General features: G+C 39.0%; 1 protein-coding gene across 1 annotated transcript; it reads left to right on the top strand.

Moving 5' to 3' along the window:
* Positions 1 to 6,365: 6,365 nt before the first annotated feature.
* Positions 6,366 to 19,873, top strand: zdhhc7 (zDHHC palmitoyltransferase 7). The gene is made up of 8 exons (XM_010734419.3): positions 6,366 to 6,540; positions 7,462 to 7,561; positions 13,751 to 14,096; positions 14,844 to 14,968; positions 15,158 to 15,254; positions 15,855 to 15,936; positions 16,692 to 16,822; positions 17,123 to 19,873. Exons 3-8 carry the CDS (start codon positions 13,752 to 13,754, stop codon positions 17,303 to 17,305), a joined length of 963 nt encoding a protein of 320 aa, XP_010732721.1. The 5' UTR covers positions 6,366 to 6,540; positions 7,462 to 7,561; position 13,751; the 3' UTR covers positions 17,306 to 19,873.
* The last annotated feature ends 1,485 nt before the right edge of the window (positions 19,874 to 21,358 follow it).

The following is a 21,358-nucleotide window of genomic DNA, read 5'->3' as shown; positions in this document are numbered from 1 at the left end:
TTCTTCATGGGGGCGACCATTGTTGTGTAGCACAAAAACTGCTCAAGTTAATTTGAGATGACTTGGGCACATTTTTATATGCATCGAAAATGCCCAAGACAACTAGATGACTAAGGCAGATAGTGTTTTTTGAATGTTACAAGCTTTCTGATTGGCTGAGGACATTGGTGATTACACAGGGTGGTGCAGCAGTGATAGGAGAGTAGAGTTAGGCCAATATCTCAATTTGGCAAAAAAATTAGTTAGGCAGAAATGCTATTAGGCTCACGAAATTCAATTCTGCCAGTGCCTTGGAGCGGGCCAATGGCAGGAGTTATTTGAAAACTTGCATGTTTCTGATGGGGAAGAATAGTAGCGCCCAAAGTAAACCCACACAAACTCAGGGAGAGACAAAGAACCTCCTCATAAAAAGTCAGTGAGGTTTTGTTACTATATGGCAGAAACCGATAACCACTGAACCACAGTGTGGTCAAAATATCATCATCCTCGTAAACACTCTTCTTTTGACTCTTCCAAGTTTGACATCTTACTTAACAATGTCCACATCGAGATAAAGTGTCCAGAACAGAATTAGCTCTATGCCGTAATCTTATGTGACCACAAAAATCTAACTTGATGTCTTTTGCAGATAGAAATCCCTTAAAAGCCAAAGATTACTCGTGTGGGCTTCAGATTTAGATTTGGAAGCACATTGCAGCTTGTTTAAAGTGGATTTGGATGGCTGGGTTAGCAGAGGGGCAGGTGGATGAGGGAGCCCAAAGATGGATGCAGTTTGTGGAAGTACAAGGAAGATTTAGTCAGTTAGAAACAGAGGTAGAAAACCAAGGGGAGAGGGATAGAAAGAGAGTGGGAGCCTGTCTTTGTTGAATTATTGATGGACCTTCTCCACTATGTGGCCTCTTACACAGCTCAGCATGCAGCAGCAGGGTAAACCGTGAGTCACGCCTCGACTCCGAAGGTCCAGACTTAGGAGGAGCTCCACTGAACTGTGACACACGCACACAAACAATAATGCTCCTCTCTCAAGTCTCAATAAAATGGAAAGCTAAGCTTACCTTAAAAGCCTGCATATAAACTTTGCATTGATCTTGGCTAATATGATGCTGCACTCAGGCAGGATGGGATGTGTGAGAGGTTGTGTGTCTAGGTGTGTGTGTTTGGTGCTTTTACTGTTTATGAAAGATTGTACATTAGTAAATTCACTGTACGTGTGCTTTTAGTTTGGAAAATATACAAAAGTATACTTCTTTTATTTGTTCCTTTTATTTTGTTTTGTTTTGTATTTCTTAATTTTTGCGGTTAGGAGGGGAGAGACAGGGATGTGAGAATATATATACAGTTTAAGTTTATCCATCGGTACTGGTTGAAGAAAACAAAGACTGGAAATCGGGAAACAAGTGATGTTGCTCTCTCATAATTTGCCTGAGTGCCTTTAAAGCTAGTTATAACATATTACATTTTGTTAATTTAATTTGGACAAAAAACACAGAGTGGAAACAACAATTTGCCACTGTACTAGGCTGGCAGCTACAGGCTGTAACCTTAAATTTAATGAACAGACATTAAAGTGGTATCAATCTTCTCGTCTTAATCTCCCGGCCAGAAAGTGAATGATTGAATTTCTCAAAATGTCATACTTCTCCTTTTATTACATTGTCTTTCCGTCTGAAAGGGGGCACTGTTTTAAAAATTAGACTAACTTTCTTTTAATGAATGGGCTGATTTTTAATTGGAGTGAGTAGAGTAAGGACCTCTAGGGTGCTATAGTGTACGATATACTTTCTGTGCTAAACTGAGATGAGCCAAAAGTGGCATCTGCTGGGTGAAGGATTAGCTCTAATCCTGTCACATCAAGGCAAACTCCAGGAAACCCAAGGGTGGATTGAAAAGCGATATGTTTGGGGAATAATGTCAGCCCAACAGATTAAAACACATGCAATTTTGTTTGAATGTTTTAGCTTTGAATCAGCCTCATAACATTATTTCATATCACACACCTTTCCTGTCATCCTTGTCATCTGTATTTGCCACCGTCTGTTGCTTGTCATCCTCTGGTGTGTAATAAGGAGATACTTGTTTGTCCATTGGCTCCTCTTATCAAAGCCTCAATGCAGTCCTTTGTACCTGTCCTTTCCAGTGAAAGGAGGAAACATCAAGTGGATTAAAAAGATGTCACTCACCAGGCAAAGACATTCAACCCCTCTACAACAACACAATGTAGGAACATTCTATAGTTAATAGGAGAGGTGCATTAGTGACCTTTAATAATCTTGATCTGTCACCTTGTTAAGGCTGTTGTGATCCAGCCAACCAAACAACCAAACACACAAGAAGAGCTGATGTCCTGGATGTCAAAAAGCCTTGGCCCTTATCTGTTTTATTCTTGTAGTTTTAAAAAAGCAAAAGGATTGCCCGTCTTAGGAAATCCTCTCTAAAAGGCTTCTAATTTGGATTTGTAGGCCAGGCAAAGGTTGGCGCAGCAAACATAAGCTCTGCGGTTAAAGGCCATTCTATCATAGTCTGGGTCATTCTTCATGTCACCAGGAACAACCCTGCCAACGCTCCAGAGTAAGACACCTCTGCTCTGATTTTCTGACAACTGCCATTTTTTTGACATGTTTATCTGTTACAAAGGAAAGTTTGCATACATTTTTATTGTTGGATGTTTCCAGACAGAGGTTAGTGTACAGTTACCCCAGTGAGGTCAGTAATGGATAGACAGTCTGGAACTGCAGATTGCATGGAGATACTACGTAATAATAATAATGTCTTTACAAATACAGAGAAGAAGAAGACAAATCATGTTTATCATCAAGCTTGATGCTTTTTTCTAAATAAATCCTGATTAAATTGACCATATTAATAGACTAAAGGGTCAATAAATCTAGTTTAAAATATTATGTGTGATATCTATTCAACAGATTTCTGGAACCTTTTAAAGATTAGCCCAGTATGTTTGTCCTGTGGTTGCACATATCTGTAATACATTGCACCCAACTGCAACTATTTCTCTCATTCTGTCTCCTTCTTCTCTCACACTCTTTTTACCACAGATAAATGTGGCTACTTTGTTTAATTCAAAAACACACAAAGTCATTTCTCTCAAGGTCCTCCCTTTAAATATTCATGAAGGGTTTTCTGTTTCCTCTCTTTTTCTTTTTAACATTTCAACAGCTATTTTATCTTCTCCGTGTGACTGTACAATACAACCACAGTCACACAGACAATATCATAAAATGGCTGTACCCGGCCATCACTAGCTACCTGTGCCAAGAAAACATGTTTGTCTTTTTGTTCTCTTCTCTTACTATTCATTTATCTCTGCCTTCTTTTTTGTTGTTTTTGTTTCTTTTGATCATGAAATCATCCCCCTTTTTTACCCTTTGGCTACTCTACACTTGTATACACACCTGCTTTATACACTCACACACATACTCACACAAAAGGAGTAGAAAATATATTACAAAGCATCCTGTCAAAATGAAGTGGTTTGTCGATGTGTTAATATGTGAGGTTATGTTAACACATTCTTTAAATACCCCTAACATCTTAATCTGTCATTCTGATGGTTCTGGGGGACAGGCCAAGAGGTGAGACAGCTCAGATGTGGCTTTGTTCCCAGAGAAAATGAGAATAAGGCAGTCTCCGCTGACAGACATTTCCTCTGTTAACGATACTAATATTGATCTGGAGTTTTGCTATCCTGTCATGAACTTCTTTCCCTCTGGTTCTCCTATTTTTCTCTCTCCTCCTCTCATACCCTCTGATGTAAGCAAAGACCCACATATTCTTTTCCCTTTTATTCCTGCCACAATGCACACACTGATGATGGGACCAGCTACAGTCACATCAGTCACATTTTTACTTCATTTCACTCCAAAAGCCTGCATGTCAAAGGATGGTGGGGAGGGAGACTGCAACAAAATAATAATGCACATGGGAAACCAAGGTCCCAGCAGGAGATTTTATTTGTTACATGAGCACTTAGCATTCATTATTTAAGCGGATAGCAGACTCCTGATTACATCAAGAGTTATAATCAAATACCCCTGTGTGTCTCCGTTGCTATTTACATGGTGTTCTTTTCTGGAGATATCAGGTTGGGGTCTTTAAGAGGATGCAGCAGACAGTTTACATATAGCCATTGTGGCAGCTCTTTTGGCAGTCCGTCAGATGCTTATCTAGTTATAATGGGTAGAGAGAGGGGGGGTTGGAGAAGCAGTTCTGGAAATGGAAAAGGCTTCAGTCCCCTGATTCAGCCTTTAAGCTGCTTTAGAGGATTGCTGGGTATTTTTCTCTCCCTCCCTCTAAAACAGACAGCTGATATCGGCTCTGAACCAGAACGGCAGAGGGCAGAAGGGTTTCATTGCGCAGCTGCAGACGTAGGGCAGAGAAGGGACAAGCTGCTTTGTCTTGGCTTTATAATCTACTCTTGGGAGACACGTGACAGCAGAGATTGCTGCCAGGAAGGTCTTGCTGCTACCTACTGGAGACATGCTCTCTCCCCAGTTGACCACGAGAGACCCTCAGGTCAGGGCGAGCTTAATATTTCACTTAGTAACACCATGTGTTTCTCTTTAGCTGTCATTCCCAAAAATTATTCATGTGACATTACTGACTGAGCTAAAAGTGTGCATGAGAATGAATAAATGTTTTGGGCTCATATAAAGCGGTTTAAAAGAAATACTCACGCATGGGGTTTTGTGAAATTCAAGGTAGCAACAGAATTATCCAGGGAATATCCATAGGCTTTTAAGTGAGACTGGGTTCAGATCAGGTAAGAGCATTGTAAAATATTCATTCTTTCTTCATACTTGTTTATCATGGTTGTCAAGAGCAGTTTGATGGGAACAAGTGCAGATTTGATGTTTACTGTGAAGCTTTCAAGTTTTGAAAGTTTATTGATTCTTATGTGCAAACAACATATGCATATACAAATAAATGATCATTTAAAAAAATAATAAATCCAGTAAACTTAAACAAGTGATACAAATATAATCAAAAACATACGTTCCCTAATGCAATAAGTAGAGTTGATTCAAACCTTTAATTTGAGTTCCTATCCTATCCTACTTCTGACTGTACATAGAATAGAGCAGAACATACATCTATGCACACATGCACAGTATATACATAGGCTACATAGTATAAATATTATATATAGGCTACCTACCTTAAAGGACCAGTGAGTAGGATTTAGTACTACTAAAGAAAGAACAACTATGGAGGCCAACTTGTGAGTCCTCTGTGTTTAGTTAGTTTTCAGCTGTGGCCTACTGTAGAAACATGATGGGTCAACATGGTGGACAGCAAAGGCTCATTCTAAGGTAACAAAAACATAAATATTCTTATTGTCAGGTGATTATGCACCAATAAAAACAAACTGTGCATGTTATATTCCATCGCTGCCATATTCTGTAAATAGTGCCCCCTGAATCCTACACACCGGACCTTTAAGATATCATATAGCCTGTCCGTACGAAGATGAATGCATTATGTTCATACTGCACAAACTATAGTTTATCTTCATCATGAAAATTTGACCACAAATCATTGTTGGATATTCACTTGACAATCGGTTGGGACTGTCTGTCTGTGAGATTTCTCTGGAAAAACACTTCATACGGACATAGTATGTCTTCAATAACTGAAAATATTCACTAATAATCAATAAAATGACTTTTTACCATTATTTTTGCTGTAGTAGATCATATTTGTAATGTCCTAACCACTACAGGTGAGATTTCTCTGAAAAAACACTTTATATGGACATAGTATGTATTTAATAACTGAAGATATTCACTAATAATCAATAAAATTACTTTTTACCATTCCTTTTGTTGTAGTAGATCATATTTGTAATGCCCTAACCACTACAGTTGAGATTTCTCTGGAAAAAAAACACTTTATATGGACATAGTATGTATTTAATAACTGAAGATATTCACTAATAATCAATAAAATTACTTTGTTTGTTGTAGTGATTCATTCTGTAAATGTTCTAACTACTACAGGAGAGACTTTCTGACATAACACCTTTAATTCATACATTTGATGTACTGCTTACAGCTACTTTTCATCTGCAGAAAAGTCGGCAGCACAATAACAAACAGTACAAAGCAAAAAAAAACACACAAAATACAAAATACACACAATAGCACATAACATACACCCACAATGTAGTTCACTCTCAAAGTTTACTTGTGAAGTGCCATGCGGTGTATTTAGCCAACAGCACCCGCGAGTGGAGAGTTGAGATTATCGCAGCTTTTGTAGGTGCAGTTCTGCCCCAATCCACGAGGTGTCGCTATTTATGCACATTTTATTTTTCCGGAGATTAACGAACGGTGACGGAGAAAGCCGAGGCCAACCCCGGAAATTCCGTCGGCACTGGTCACTGCTGTCAGCCCGTTGTTGGAGCGATGTGTTGCCGCTTCTGCTGCGGGTCCGTCTGCGTCTCAGCTGGAGTTGAGCTCAAAACCGGACACCAGCATGTATTAAAGAAGGCGTTCCCACACAGAGGAGATAAACAATACTGAGGTAAGTCACCCAGCTGTCACCAGAGAGGCTCCTATACCGATATCGTATACTGTGTTAGCATGCTAGCCGCGTTAGCTCCTATTAGGGAGCGAGATTTATCATCCACACCTTGTGTGTGTGTGTGTGTGTGTGTGTGTGTGTGTGTGTGTGTGTGTGTGTGCCGTCTCAGTCACGACCTTTGCGTGTGTCGTTGCAGTGAGGATGTGAAGAAGGGCTCCAATCTCAGTCACACCTCTCTTACTCATCTGCTAATGTGAATCAAAATCTGAACGTGATGTTGAAATGTGTCATGTCAATGTCACTCACGTTTCAGTCTTTAACTTAACACACACACATATATATTTATGTAAATCTTAAATAATTACTGCATGTAGTTTTTTTGAGGTGGTCAAAACACTACATGCACATGTTTGATTGATCACCTCCGAGTCAGATCAATGAAGAGAAATGTGTTACTCAACAGACTCTCGGCATAAATGCTTGCAGTGTCACCACATTGCTATGAGCAGGCATCATGTTGGGTGTGTTTTCCTGGAGTAAAAAAGGGGAAACTCTTGTAAACTCGTGGACACCACCACTCCAACTCATTCAGCCCAGGAGGAAGCGGGCATTGTACAATCCGTGGCAATGTGTGGTGTGGTAACTATTGAGTTCATGAGCTCAGTTCATTAGTTTAAGCTAGAGTCGAATGCAACAATTGTGCAATAAATCCTCCTTTCATGAAGGAGATTAATTGATTTTTTTTAATTGCGTGATCATTTTGGTGGCTGTAATTCGTGGTGCTGTTAAAATAAACTGCGTTTTATGTGTTTCTAATGCTTTTCAACAAAACCTCCAGGATTTCAAATGTCAAAGTCAGTATTTGTCTATAAATAATAAACAAATAATCATATTCTCTTTGTGTCTCTGTGTGCCTTTCAGGTGTCAGCCTTACCTGCCAGTCTACCCATGTACTTCATCCTGAATGCCGGTGAAGGAGGTACACGCCACAGCATGTTGATGTGAAGCGAGAACATATTAGGTGGGTTTGTCGTTTTTTTCTCATTTTTGTTTAACAGAGCAGATAGTCCTACAAGGAAACAGCAAACAGAGCAAAGCAGCTCACCTCATGTCTGTTTATCTGTCATGTAAAAAACAAAAATCTGGAAGAGTGACATTCCTCATTTTGGCTTTCACTATAGTGAAAAGGAATTTATTTCTAGGCTGTGACTAAACTGTCTTTACCAGAGGGCATTTACTTAATAAATCCTTTGAAAGCTGGTGGAATGTTAGTAGTGTATTGACAGGAATATCTTGGTCAAAGACACGCCTGCAACTCTGAATACTAATATCTGTATATAGTACATTTGAGAGCGTAATGATGGGAATCACCAGAAATGGAAAAACAAGCCTTCAAAGATAGTTTGAAACGAGTTTTGAAATAACTTAAGTGTTGACAAAACGTTTTTGAAAAATCCAAAATGTATTACAATAAAAATAAAATATTGAGTTGAGCTGGAATGAACAATGTGTATATTTGTGTATATATTTGAATGTTTTAAGAGAAGGCCGTTAACATAACAAAGCATGTATGTGCCGTGTTTGTAACGTGACAGGCCACGGGCGGTTTTATTTTTGTTTTCAGTTGGGATGACATGAAGTTGGCTGTTAAGCTCCTTGCCAATTTGGGAATGTGACAGTGAAACATAAAATCACTTAAGTAAATCGAAACCCATTCCTTTCAGGAATATTTCTGGCTGTAGTTATTGTTTCATCTAATTTTCTTTGACAGTAGACTCCAGCCCTTGCTCTGACTTAGTATGCGATGACCCTGCAATTTGATCTGAGCAGGATGACACTGAGATGACTGTTGGTTATGTCTGTAATAGAGAAGGGAAGAAGAAGGAGGGAGATAAGGAGAGGAGAGGGAGACAGGGGAACCAATGACTCTTGTGTTGTGCCCTCTGACTGGGAAGGGCAGACAGCTGGACGAGCAGCTGGTGTGGCTTTAATGGACCTCCCTTTCATTGATCACAGCAAAATCAATATGCCCTAAACTGGCCAAGAGCATTTTCTGTCCTCTTAAGGACAGCGCTAACTCTTTGTTTTGCAGAAAAAAAAGAGTATGGTGTTCAGCACTGGTGTTGTGCGGCAAACAACACTGTTTGTAATTGAATACACTTGTTAAAAGTCAAGTTGACAGAAGCACCCAATGGCAGGTACGCATAAGGCTTCTACAAATAACATTGCTGACCTGTGTTCACTTGTCAGGTCACATTTATCTACATGATAATAACCTTTTTGGTCAAGTGTCTTAATCACAGACTGGGCGGAATAAGGGGAAAGGGTTTTGTACTAGAACTTAACATGCTTCCTCAGCTTCTGTCGTTCCTGCTGGCGTCAGCTTTGTGAATATCGAACATAAACATACATTTATTCTGACAGTGTCAGTGTAACATTGCCTCTACAGTAGCTGATATTACTTAACTGCAAAAACTGAGAGATGTTTTTCTGTTTGCTCCTGTCATTGCAACACGCTGATGCTCTGAATAATTACTGCGAAGTGAGCGTACGAGCCAGACAATTAGTCACTACCATATTCTGAGCTGATCCTGATGCAGCTTATCTTTTATGGCCAATTTATTTACTAGGCGATGCCCTTAACAGTAATCTCTGTTGAAATAGTGCTAGAGTCCATGCTTTCCTCCAGCTTCACGTCTGTCCTGCCTTGATCTTTGTCATAAAATGTTGCATTTGGTTTAAAGGCAATTCAGCTGCTTTCATTTATTCAGTGGCACCTGCTGTCATGTCAGTGAGTCACTTTGTTCAAATGCTCTGTGTGTAGTGTATGCTTCTATGTCAAATATTGAAATTTGAAGAGTGTCTGTGCAGAGTAGCCTCGGGCACACTTTTTAAAGTCAGTGGCGCAGATTAAAAGGTCCAGTGTTTAAGATTTAGCAGGCTCCATTTACAGAATATAGAAGATATGGGATATAATATTCATAACCACATCTTCATTAGTGTATAATCAGTGTTATGTTTTGATACCTTAGAATGATCCTTTTATATCTAGTTTATGCTGAAGCAGTGTGTTTTTACAGAAGCCCAGAACTAAAGACTGGCTCATGCATCACAGACACTGTAGTTTCTCCTTCATGCTAGGGAGGAGAGTGAAGTGAGGGGCTCGCAAAATTTCATTAAAAATCACTGAGTGGCCTAAACTGGACCAACTGGATCTCTGCTTGTCTGGCTGTCATGAAGACATCTCTGTCGGTCAGGGGGTTTCAGCTCTGCTGGCTAAAAACCTTTTGTTACTATTAGCATTTCTATTTTGCAAGTAATTTAAATGACACATGGAAAGTTTTTGGATGCAAGCAGAAACCAACAGCAGCGTGGTGTTTGGAAGGCCGCCTGGTTGGCCAGTCAGCTAAAGACTGAAAGCTTAGCTCTGCACCACCCTTCTCACTGGAAACGTCTCATTTGATTTAAATGCTTAGCAAAAGGAAGCAGTCATTTGCTTCAAAGCATTACATCAGTCGACTGGAAGACCACACCAACAAATGCATTAAGCACCTTTTACAATTTGAGTCAATGATGTGGCTTAATAATGATTTAATATGTGTATATTATACACCTATGTGTAAATTAAACATGATTATTCAATGCAAAGTTCTTTCTGCTTCGCCACTGACTTTCATCTCAGGAGTGGAGATCCTGTGTAAAATAGTGTTATCACAATCAGTCACAATTTGGTATCAACATGTGTAATGCAGGTTCATATTGCCTTTCCTTTATGCCTTGATGGCACAAATAGCAGAGAGGAATCTTAATACTATGTCAACAAACATTCTCCATTCAGCTATAGGGCTGGGTGATACGGTTATCTGTATTTCATATTATGCTCTGTCATTTTTTAGTCACACATCCCACTCTTTATCGCAATATCTTCCATCATTTGGATGACCCTTTGCGTCAGATGCAGGCAGAAAATTTGCATACACAAACAAACATACAAACATGAAGGAGAGTGTCTGTGACACAAAAGGAATCAGGCAAAATAAGAAGCTTGTACTTAAAAGAGGGGCTACATCTGCTGCTTGGACGTGGTTTGGGAATGAAAAGTCCAACACGGATCAAAAAAACGTACTTTGCAAATTATACTGCTGACCCCACAACATACTCTTTTACACCTGCACAAGAATCATGTCAGACAGTACAGAGAGAGTTCAAGGAGAGCCACACAAGTACAGTTGATTACTTAAAACAAACCCCGGGCTCAGACGTTGCAAGAGGCACACCGTACAACAAAGAACCACAAAGATGGTTAACCGCTTCAGTTGGAATGTACGTCTTTCCATTTTATATAAACTATTTAAGATGTTCTTACTTACATAAAACCATATTCATTAATTTAATTTACAGAAAATGTATTGTTATCTGGATATGAAATCACTTCAGGATATAAGATTTTCAGCCCTATATTGAATATGCAGTTGAATACAGTCATATCTACCGCATCTAAATCGTATTGTCGTTACGCTTGTGATCTGAGCGATTCTCTGAAACAAATATAACAGAAATTCTTCTGGGCAGTTTGCTATCTTATCTAGATAAGTGCCAAGTGCTTTCCAGTAGAGAGGGAAATAATGATCATTAATCTGCCTTTGTCCTAAGTGCCTAATGACCAAATACACATTCTGACTGAGTGGGTCTTTAAAAGAAACACTAGACTTTTATTGTATTATATGGAACCAAAGTGGTGTTGTGGTTTATTTCCTTCCTTTGATCAGCCTTCAAGAACTTTAAATAAAAATGTTTTTAAAAAGTTTTGTAGGGCTCACACCCTGAGACAGAACAGTGAAACACTGTCTACACTATCTTGTAGTGGAAAGTAGTATATATTTGTAAGTACAATACAAATCTGGAATATGAAGAGTTTAGATTCAGAATGCAAAACAACATTTTTCATCATAATTTTCTCAGAAACATCGTTTAAACCTCAGTCCTTTTCTGTACTATACTCCTCATGAGGGGATGGGATGTCTTTATAGGTCAATAATCAAACACCAAACTCTCTGATTGGAAAGACGTTTGAAACATTAAAACTTCCATCATTATCTGTTTCTAGCTTTCTCACATCATTGGATAAGCTCCACCTTTTTCTCACAATAACACTCTTTGTTATAATGGCAACCAAACTTCATGGACTTGTGATTTAGAGGATCATGTACCATGTTCCAAAGACTTTCACTGTTTTTCCAACCGTGAGAAAAAGTGCTTACCAGTAGAGCCTGACGGACAAGGGATTTTTGAAACTGATACAATTTTTAGTGATCCAAAATTCACAGATGGCCGACATAGTGAATCTTTGAGCTGGAATGAAAAACAATCTTTTCATTGTGGATTTTACACAGATAAAACTATGTAAAGGTCTAATTAACACTGAACAAATGTAATCTAAAGTCACTCAACACTGGGAAAACAGATGTGATAAGCATTAGTGACATGATGTTTGTCAGGAATAGGACATGTTAGAGTTATATTGAAGAGGGAAATAAAGTCCACGTCTTTTAACTTTCCAGCAATGTATTTCACAAACTAGTCAGCAACTTGATGTGTAGACACCAAAAGACCAAAGTCTGCTCTGCTGTGATGTTTATAGTTCACTCTACAACGTGTTGCGTGGTGCTGAGAGTACTGTAACAAAAGAGCGGGCCTACATTTCCCATCAAGATGGTCTTGTGTTTTGCTTTCTGATAATATTACAATCATAATACAATAATGCTTTCTTTGATTAAAGTACATGCATCAAAGTTATATGTAAGTAACACAAAAAGCAGAAGAGACCAAAAAAACACACTATGAGTATACAGGCATAGACAAATGGACTTTTTGGATTGCACATTTGGCTAATCTAACATCTAAAATCATAGATTATGAAGTATATTTTGGTACTGCTTTGTGAGTCACAGTGAAGTCTGCCAGTAGGAGGTAACTGGGTCTAGAGATTATTATTAGCCTGTATTCCTCACATGTACCTCGCTTGCAGGATCAATTTCCTAAAAGGATCGGGGCAGCCATTGATTTATCCTAAAGCTGCGGACAGGGTCTCTCTGGCCGGTCCCAAACGTTCTTTTGTGACCTTGACATGAATATAGAGGAAGAAACTCCAATGACTCATGTCTCTTGTAATAGCAGCTGTGTGGGTTGAAGAGTTGAGTCTAAGGTTGAATCACCCTTCTTTAAACATTTCTGTTGCCCCATTTTTGTATCACCCTGATCAATACTGAGGTCGACTGATTAATGAGCACCGATTAAAAACCATTGTTATTGGAGGAAATTGGCTCTGATATTGTCCTATAATACTACTACTACACTATACTTTAGTGATTGCCACCTGTAAGCACACATGCCACATCAAGTCAATTTAGGGAATATCCTCACCGGCGTTTTAGACCAAACTACTACTACTCACCAGTGGAGGAGCCCTAGTCTGTCCTGAAATTGCCATAAAGTTGGCAATTCATACTTCACCCGTTCCACAGAATGAGATTATTGTCCAGCTCCACCCTTTAACTTAATTACTCCGTGTACCCACCATCAAACTGCCCAGCTTCTAGGTTGGTCATTCCCTGGAGCAGACAGCAGCACACTGGCACGGACTATAGGAGGGAGATGTCAGAGAATCACAAAGCTTGTTTATTGGACACAAGTGGAATCACTTGGGTTTATTTGTTTTGGCCAACAGTTGTATTAAATCTAGTATTTATGTTTGGTTCCTGGGATCCCAAAGAGGATTTTCTTTTTATTAGCTAAACTGTGGGTTTTGTATTGAGCACTTGCTGTAGTGTATACACTGTAGTGATTCTTGAGTGTTTTGTGCTTCTTGTTGTCTGTTGGTGCCTTGTGATGCTAGTTTTTAGTGATTGTTAAGTTAATATGTACTGAAAGCATGAGCCTTAAAATATTATCTTTGTCAGACTGACCCAACACAGTAAAATAAGATGTAGAGGGTGGTGTCTCTGCAGATACAGACACCACTACACACTTCTAACGGGTCACAAGTGATTAAGAGGCATTATTGTTGTCTATGCATTGTTTTTGAGGAAAATCCTACTCATTCTGAATTCCAGGAAATAACTACAGTATATGTCTTGTCCTTTTTTATTGTGTGACGACAGTAGTCCTAAATTTAGTCTTGATTTGTATATTTCCCTTCTTTCTGGTGCAGGATGCAGTCTTCAAACCACAGACTGCGAGATATGGAGCAGCACCACCCGCTGCTGTCAGCAGGGGCAGATGTCGAGACAGGGAGCCTGGCAGCCGGAGTGATGGTCGGGGGTCCCCACGCAGGCCACACAGCGGGGAACCGCACGCTGTGGTTCATTCAGGACAGCTGTGGGATGGTGTGTGCAACTATCACCTGGTTCCTGGTGCTGTACGCTGAATTTGTGGTGAACTTTGTCATGCTGCTGCCCAGCAAGAACTTCTGGTACTCGCTGCTGAACGGGGCCACCTTCAACTCCCTGGCTGTGCTCGCATTGGCCTCGCATCTACGCACCATGTTGACTGACCCGGTAAGGATGTTATGCAGGATAAAAGTGGGCAGGTAGGGTTGTGGGTGTGGATGGGGGTAATGAGGGTCTTCACAAACAAAAATTTTAGTTGCTAAAAATACTTTTTACTTTGAATACAAAATTCGCTCATCTTCTATAAAGTCTTTTGGTATTTTCAGCTGATAATTTGGTAAACCCAATCTCACTGCACTGTGTTCTTCTGCACCATTACTAATACTTTGTGACCACTCTTGGTGAATTCAAACAGTTTATGCTTCGGGGGTTTGTAGGTCAAATACTGTTAGTGCTGCTGCTGCTGCAACGTCGACTCATACTTACTCAGAGAAAGTAGATGTGTGATGACAGCTCCACTGGTGCTTTTGAGCCCAACAGCCCAGCCTCAACAATTGCTCCATTTAAAAGCCCAAAATAGTACACACAAGGTTGTGCAGTAGTGTATAAAACTGGGAGGTTTGAGTAAGCATAAAAGGTCTTAAGTTTATTCCTGCATTTCACTTGGTAGTTACATCCGATTCACTGGGTATATTGTAGGCTTCCAGACCAAAGTGATTGCTTTACTTAAAATGTAGTGTATCCTGCATTTTGTCAGTTTCCTCAAAGAAGTCTGTGTTTTAAGCCTTTTTTCGTGAGTCTAGAAACAATTGTTGAATTGCTGCATACACAAAGACACAGCTTGAAGTCTAATCCATTGTGGCAGAATTAATTAATTTATGACTGACAGCATTTGTATTTCACTGTCTTCCACAGGGTGCAGTTCCTAAGGGCAATGCAACCAAGGAGTATATGGAGAGCTTACAGCTGAAGCCTGGTGAGGTCATCTACAAGTGCCCAAAGTGCTGCAGCATCAAGCCTGAGAGGGCACACCATTGCAGGTCAGTGTCAAATGTTTTTACACAGAAACATGACACAACATGACAACATAACCTAACAACAGAGCACAAGAAGCTTCTTTACCCTGCCATGTAGAGGCCAAATTGTGCTTTTGAAAACATTTGTTTATGCATATTTTGTGGAAACAGGAGCTGTGTCATGCATTAACACCTTGTCTCTCCTGCCTGCAGTATTTGTAAAAGATGCATCCGGAAGATGGATCACCACTGTCCCTGGGTCAATAACTGTGTGGGAGAAAAGAATCAGAGATTCTTTGTACTTTTCACTGTAAGTACACAAAATACCCAGGGAGTACTCAGTTTAATTTTTAATAAGGGGCTTAGGCGTTATGATTAATGAATAACAAGTTTACCTTGACTCTCTTTTCAAAGTAGTCACTCTTCAATATTCTATCTTACTTTTATAGACTAGAAGGAAAAATTCCAATCTGTTGTTGAATGTTGTTTCATTAGTATTTCCATGAACCAGTTGGGATTGTGCCCATTAGACATTAGACTTACATCAAGTGTACTCTTATAGTCATTTATGGCTTTCATGACAAGAGCATTTTTTATGGCTTTATATGCTGACTGTAACTTTTTTGCAGAAACATAAAGCTGTCATATCTGGCTGAATAATATAAGTTCATCTGTATGATGACAGTTTTAGTATATTACAGATTGCCATAGCAAGTAAGATGAACAGTCAAAAAAACTCTACATTGTACACTGCATCCTATGAACATTTTCTTTTAATTACAGAAGCAGAACTACAAAAGATTCGTTTTTTTCATAACAACTGTGAAATGAGTGAACTTGCATTAACACAGCATCTGCAAACATTTTCTCATTGTCCCCCTCATTATTATTATTATTATTTTTTCCACAGATGTACATAGCCATGATTTCTGCCTATGCCCTGGGCCTCAGTGGTATGCACTTCTTCACCTGTGTTAAAGTCCAGTGGAATGGTAAGTCCTCTCTGTCTTGCAGCGTAGAGTATGTGACTACGGCTACTATACAACAAACACAGAATGTCAGAGAGCTGTAGTTTGAGTCATAAATGCAGCTATTTATACAAGAAATTAAAGCTGCTAAGAGATGAAGAGAGACAGTGGAAAAGGGAAATTGATTGTTGTCCTGTTGTAAGAACAGCTGCTTTGCACTGGTCATTGGAGTCGTTGCTGCGCAATCATCACAGAGCTGCCATTGATCTTTTCCTCTCTGTGGGAATGAACCAGAAAATTAAGATAATATTTCATTCTTAGAACTCGTACTGCCCTCTTCAAGGTAATACTCACTGACTAAGCAAGGAAATATTTTCCACCCATGATAACCAGTATTACCGGCTACTGTAACAGGTCAACAGAATAAGCTTATTCTGTCAGTTTACCCCAGGGTTCATCCTTTGTTGCAAAACTTTTGTGTGTGTAGATTTAGTTGTCCAGCTTGTTTGAAACAGTTTTGGGCTATGATATATTTAGGTCAGCTGCAGGATTGCAGCATCAGTAAGACACAAAAGGGAGGGGGGATCCATACGCAAAAAATTATTAGCTTCCACAATCTTATTGGACATTAACAGGGAATATATCAGAAGGATCTTTGTTGGCCCACTTTACAGGGAAAGGAAAGAATATTTGGGAATCTGTCCTGCATCATTCATCTTGACATTTTAGTTGTTTAGTGCAAAATAACTCTGCCTTTCTTCCTCTCTTCCTGTGACCAGAGTGCAGTGACTTCTCTCCAGGGGTGTCTGTGTTGCTGCTGATCTTCCTCTGTCTCGAAGCCGTCCTCTTCCTCACTTTCACAGCTGTAATGTTTGGTACACAGATCCACTCCATCTGCAATGACGAGACGGTGAGTATCCACTGCACACCCACAAGCTTTGTTCCCCTCAGCAAGCTGCATAATGTAGTGGGGAGGGTCGCTGTGAGATGAGGGTGTAAAGGAAAAAGATGACAAGGGAACCTAAGTCTTGATGCCTTTGGCTCTAGTATTTATATTATATGTGATTAAATTATATGTGATTGTGTGATGTGGTTAGGTTTTCTCTCAGGTTTTTAATATTGTTGTGTATGTTACCATGCTAATGAGCTAAAGCAAACAGACAACTTAATGACAAATCTTTATTCACAGAGGGCTTTGAATGTCTTACAGGAGATTGAACGTCTTAAAAATGAGAAGCCCACATGGGAGCGTCGCATGAGATGGGACGGAATGAAATCTGTATTCGGGGGTCCGCCCTCCCTGCTGTGGTGCAATCCATTCACAGGCCTGCGTCTGCGGCGCCTGTTGCTGTTGACCTACGGTCGCCGTGGTGGCTCTGAGTTTTCTGTCTGAGTGCAGGACAGATGGATGCGGGTCATCAACACTTAACCGTCTCTAAAGCAAGATTTCTTGTATGCCCTCCTCGGCTGGGACTAAGATAGACCTCTGCTCCCTGAGGCTGTCCTTCATGTGTGGGTGACAGGGCGAGACAGGCTGCTCCAGACGGACCCATCACAGCACATCACACCCCCACTGAAACTTGCTGATGTAGACCCGACACCCTTGGTCCGCACAAGTATGCTGAACAACTGGAATATTGTTTATAACATGAGCAGCATTTTGGTTTGTTTGTGTGTATTTGGGTGAAGCATGCAATATGTAACTCAAGCGAGTCTTTTATTCCTTGTGAGACCGTCCAAGGTGCTGTATGAACTCAACTCATGCACCTTCAGCAGCTTGTTTTCTTTGCTGCGCACATGAGATTAGTATTTGAATTGTGTGTGTGTGTGGGGGTTAGCAACATATCTTTCATCATCACTGGACCCAGAAAAGTGGAACTCATTGGGGAAATGCTTGAAATTGCTCTATTGGACCCAGACAAGGACATGCGCTATTTACATGGCACTGGAGAAAATGTCTGGATATGGAGCACAGTGGACATCAGACCTGGAACTGTGCTGCCTTGATTTGCATGTTTAACAGCTCAATCAGTCCGTTTCTCAGCCAGGAAATGAGGCTTTCACTATCTTCAAATGAATGAAAAGGCTACTGTGAACACAAGCCTCATTCTTATTTAATAGGACTGAGTGTTTTTTCCTATCTGTTCATCTTTATCATTTTTTTCCCACCTTGAGCTCAAATTGTTGTTATTATTATTTTTTTAACTGCTGAAGCTTCTTTACCTTTTCATCAGTGACCACTCTACAACAGTTGACCATAATAACTCACTGGAGATGACTACTGAGATTCTAACTCCTAATTTGGAAAAAAGTCACCTTTTTAGTATTATGTACGTAATAGTATGTATGTATGTATGTATGTATGTATCCATAAATTTGCCATCGCTCCATGTCTCATTCTCATGCAAACACCTGTCCCCCAAAGCCCCCTGATATAATTTTATAACGAAAATGATTCAGGTTGAACAACTGTGACTGATCTTTCAATTGTTTTACTCATACATTTTTTTTCTCCATGTGTAAAACTGGAAACTATGTCTGTGTGTGGTAGGAAATCATTCACAAGAATTCATTTAAGCTCTGAAAACAACCTTACAAACCCCCAAGACAGAGCCAACTGTGCACTCGTTGGCCAGGGTGTGGTGCCACATTTTGAAAAGGAGAATTCAAAACACTAGCACAACCTCCTTTGGCTCATTGTGAGCTCATTCTGATCCACAGAGCCAAGCTCCATTGTATGGTCAGCCTGTAGAATTTAAAAAGGAACTGCTTTGCTGAAAGAGGCTGAAGTACCAGGCTCATTTCACAAGTTTTAATACTGAACAAAGTCTCTGGGAGCTCAGCACATGCCTCCGAGGCCTTTTCTACTTCACTCCAGAAATGTCAAGCCTATAACATCTAGTGGCAGGACAGTAGCAGATAATCTCCCAGGGTTACTAGAACACATATCCATGCCTTTAAAATCAGCTTGAAAGGTTTTTGTCACTATTGTTTGTACTGTTTGCACTGGATGAATGTGGCTTTTTTTAAATCTAGAGTTCTTGAAGTCAAATCCTGACTGGTGGGATAGTATTGTCAAATCTAGATTCTCTAAGTCTCATTTTTTTATTGCGTGTTGGACAATATACTTCTGTTTGTTCTCATCTGTGGTTGTCAGGAGAAGGAACTTTATCTCCTCTGTTTACACTAAATGATTATATCTGATGCTCTATGGCTATAATGTTTTAAGAAACATGCTGTCATTAGAATGTAAAATGTATCTGTTTTGGGACTAAGGGACACAGCACTGAAAGCTAACTGATATCAGGGGATTTTATTAATGCTGGCCTCTTATTTCTCATTTTGTTCTGCCAGACTGCATCACCTCAGCAACAGTTTTCTGAAATAAATGTTGGAAAAAGGCTTCCACTTGAAGTCCGCTATTCTAACATGCTCAATGTATTTTTAAATATATGAGGTACAAAATGAAGAGGTGTCAAGTTTAGCCAAACACACAGTGTGTCAATACAAATCCAGCTGTCTTTTAAATATAGGTGTGCATAAGACTTATCAGAAAACAACAGGAAAATTCACGCTGTTTAGTTTGGCAGATACACAATATGTTGCTATGCAAGCAACAGCTGTTATTAAAAATAGTTGCAGGTATTGGTGGCAAAAATACACCCAGAGCCATTGAGATGCCTAGAGTCTAATAAATGAAAATGTCATTAGAGTAGAAGTAAATATCCGAAGGACTGGAGGTAACAGTGGCAGGACTTATACACTGCTACTTCTAGCTGTATTTGTAGGAAGTAGCAGAAAAACAGAGTTAATTATGGATTGACAAATATTACTATCTTGACTAAGTATTTAATGTTGACTGGTATAATTTGGGTTTGGTTGATGTGTTTCATAATGTCTCAAATTGGGATTCTGTTACAGGGTGTGTATTTTTATATTCATGCTCAGCAATAGAATGAATGATGATTTTCGAGGGGTAACAGTAATTGTATTTTCTTTACTTTCTGCTGTATAACTTACAAAAAAATACAATTGCCATTGTTTGATAATGTGCAAAATTGAGTAAATCAATACACCATTGTGTCAAAGGTTTTAATTACACTAATTGGCAGTTAAAGGGGATTTACGCAGAAAATGAAGGACAAAGAACATTTAGTAAATTATAATAATGATTCAGGACAGAATTACTGTTAACATTGCCATGAACAGTCCAGGTTTTGTTTCCTACTTTCCTGAGAGAATGTTTCCTTAAGAACAAAAGTCCTTCAGCTTTATAAACAAAGTATAAAGGTTACTATTAACACTATATAAATGGAATGTTTTATTAAGTTTTTTTTAATTAATGTGTCATAATATTATATTGTCTTATATCTTTAATGTCATTCTTTTACATAATAAACTTGATTGAATTAAAGCTTTAAAGTGTGATTGATTGTCTGTCATGCACAGTTTTCATAACAAGGTGTATGAAAATACAACATGATACAGTAGAGATGAACTGAAATTAAGGAACTGGGAAAGGGTATTGCTGCAGCATCAAAGAAAAAAACATCAAGTAAAGAAGAAGTGAAAGTTTCTCTAACTGAAATGATATGCAGGTGGCCTCCAAAGCAACAGGAACAAAATACAGAATTATTCAAAGTGTACAGTTATGGCCATTACAAGTTGCTCAAATGACAGCCCACAGACAAAAGTCAGCATCCCTCCCAGGACAGACATGTTTGTGTTTGATTTGTCTGCTCTGCTCTTGATCAAAGAGTCCCTGCTCTCTGTGTAGATATAAAGGGCTCATTTTAAGGCAACTAAACACAGTATTTTTTTGTTTCAGGTGATTATACACATATATACAGTACATAACAAAAACATGCTTATAAATATTATATACAATTTCTGTAAATGGATACTCCTAAATCTTACAAACTGGACTTGATCTTCGCCCCCCTTTTGTAATCTGACACAAATGGTCAATAAATGTTTGAAGTTATTGCACATTATTTAACTGTAAATTTGATCTTTTAGAAACCTTTAATATATATATATATATATATTATTATATCTATATTATATATATATAATATACTATATTTGTCTTAATCGATTGTTTACTTGAGTATTGTAACAAAAATAATTTCCCCCTGGGATATTAAACTCAACTCAAACTTTATTTATAAAGCACATTTAAAAATAACTGGGGTTGACCAAAGTGCTGTACAGGTTAATACATATAATTAACATATAATACATATGATACCATAATTACAAAAGGATCAGATAAATGCTGAGATATTTAAACTTGGTCAAAGGCCAGGGAGAAAAGGTGTTTTTTTAGGGGGGATTTAAAAAGTATTTCTGATTGATTGTGCTTACTTTAAACTTTTATCCCAATCCTAATCTTATTCGTGTATATACTACACTTTTGAACAGTTACTCTTATGTCGTGGTGCCA

The sequence above is a fragment of the Larimichthys crocea genome, chromosome VIII (genome assembly GCF_000972845.2).
Source record: "Larimichthys crocea isolate SSNF chromosome VIII, L_crocea_2.0, whole genome shotgun sequence".
Classification (NCBI taxonomy): Eukaryota; Metazoa; Chordata; class Actinopteri; family Sciaenidae; genus Larimichthys; species Larimichthys crocea.
The sequence above is the reverse complement of the archived record's forward strand: the minus strand, read 5'-3'. Positions and strand labels throughout refer to the sequence as shown.

Excerpts from the sequence above, each read along its gene's own strand:
- zdhhc7 (XM_010734419.3), top strand. The coding sequence starts at position 13,752 with ATGCAGTCTTCAAACCACAGACTGCGAGATATGGAGCAGCACCACCCG. Across the intron at positions 14,969-15,157 it reads GAGAGGGCACACCATTGCAG|TATTTGTAAAAGATGCATCC; the intron begins GTCAGTGTCAAA and ends TCCTGCCTGCAG. Across the intron at positions 15,937-16,691 it reads TGTTAAAGTCCAGTGGAATG|AGTGCAGTGACTTCTCTCCA; the intron begins GTAAGTCCTCTC and ends TCCTGTGACCAG.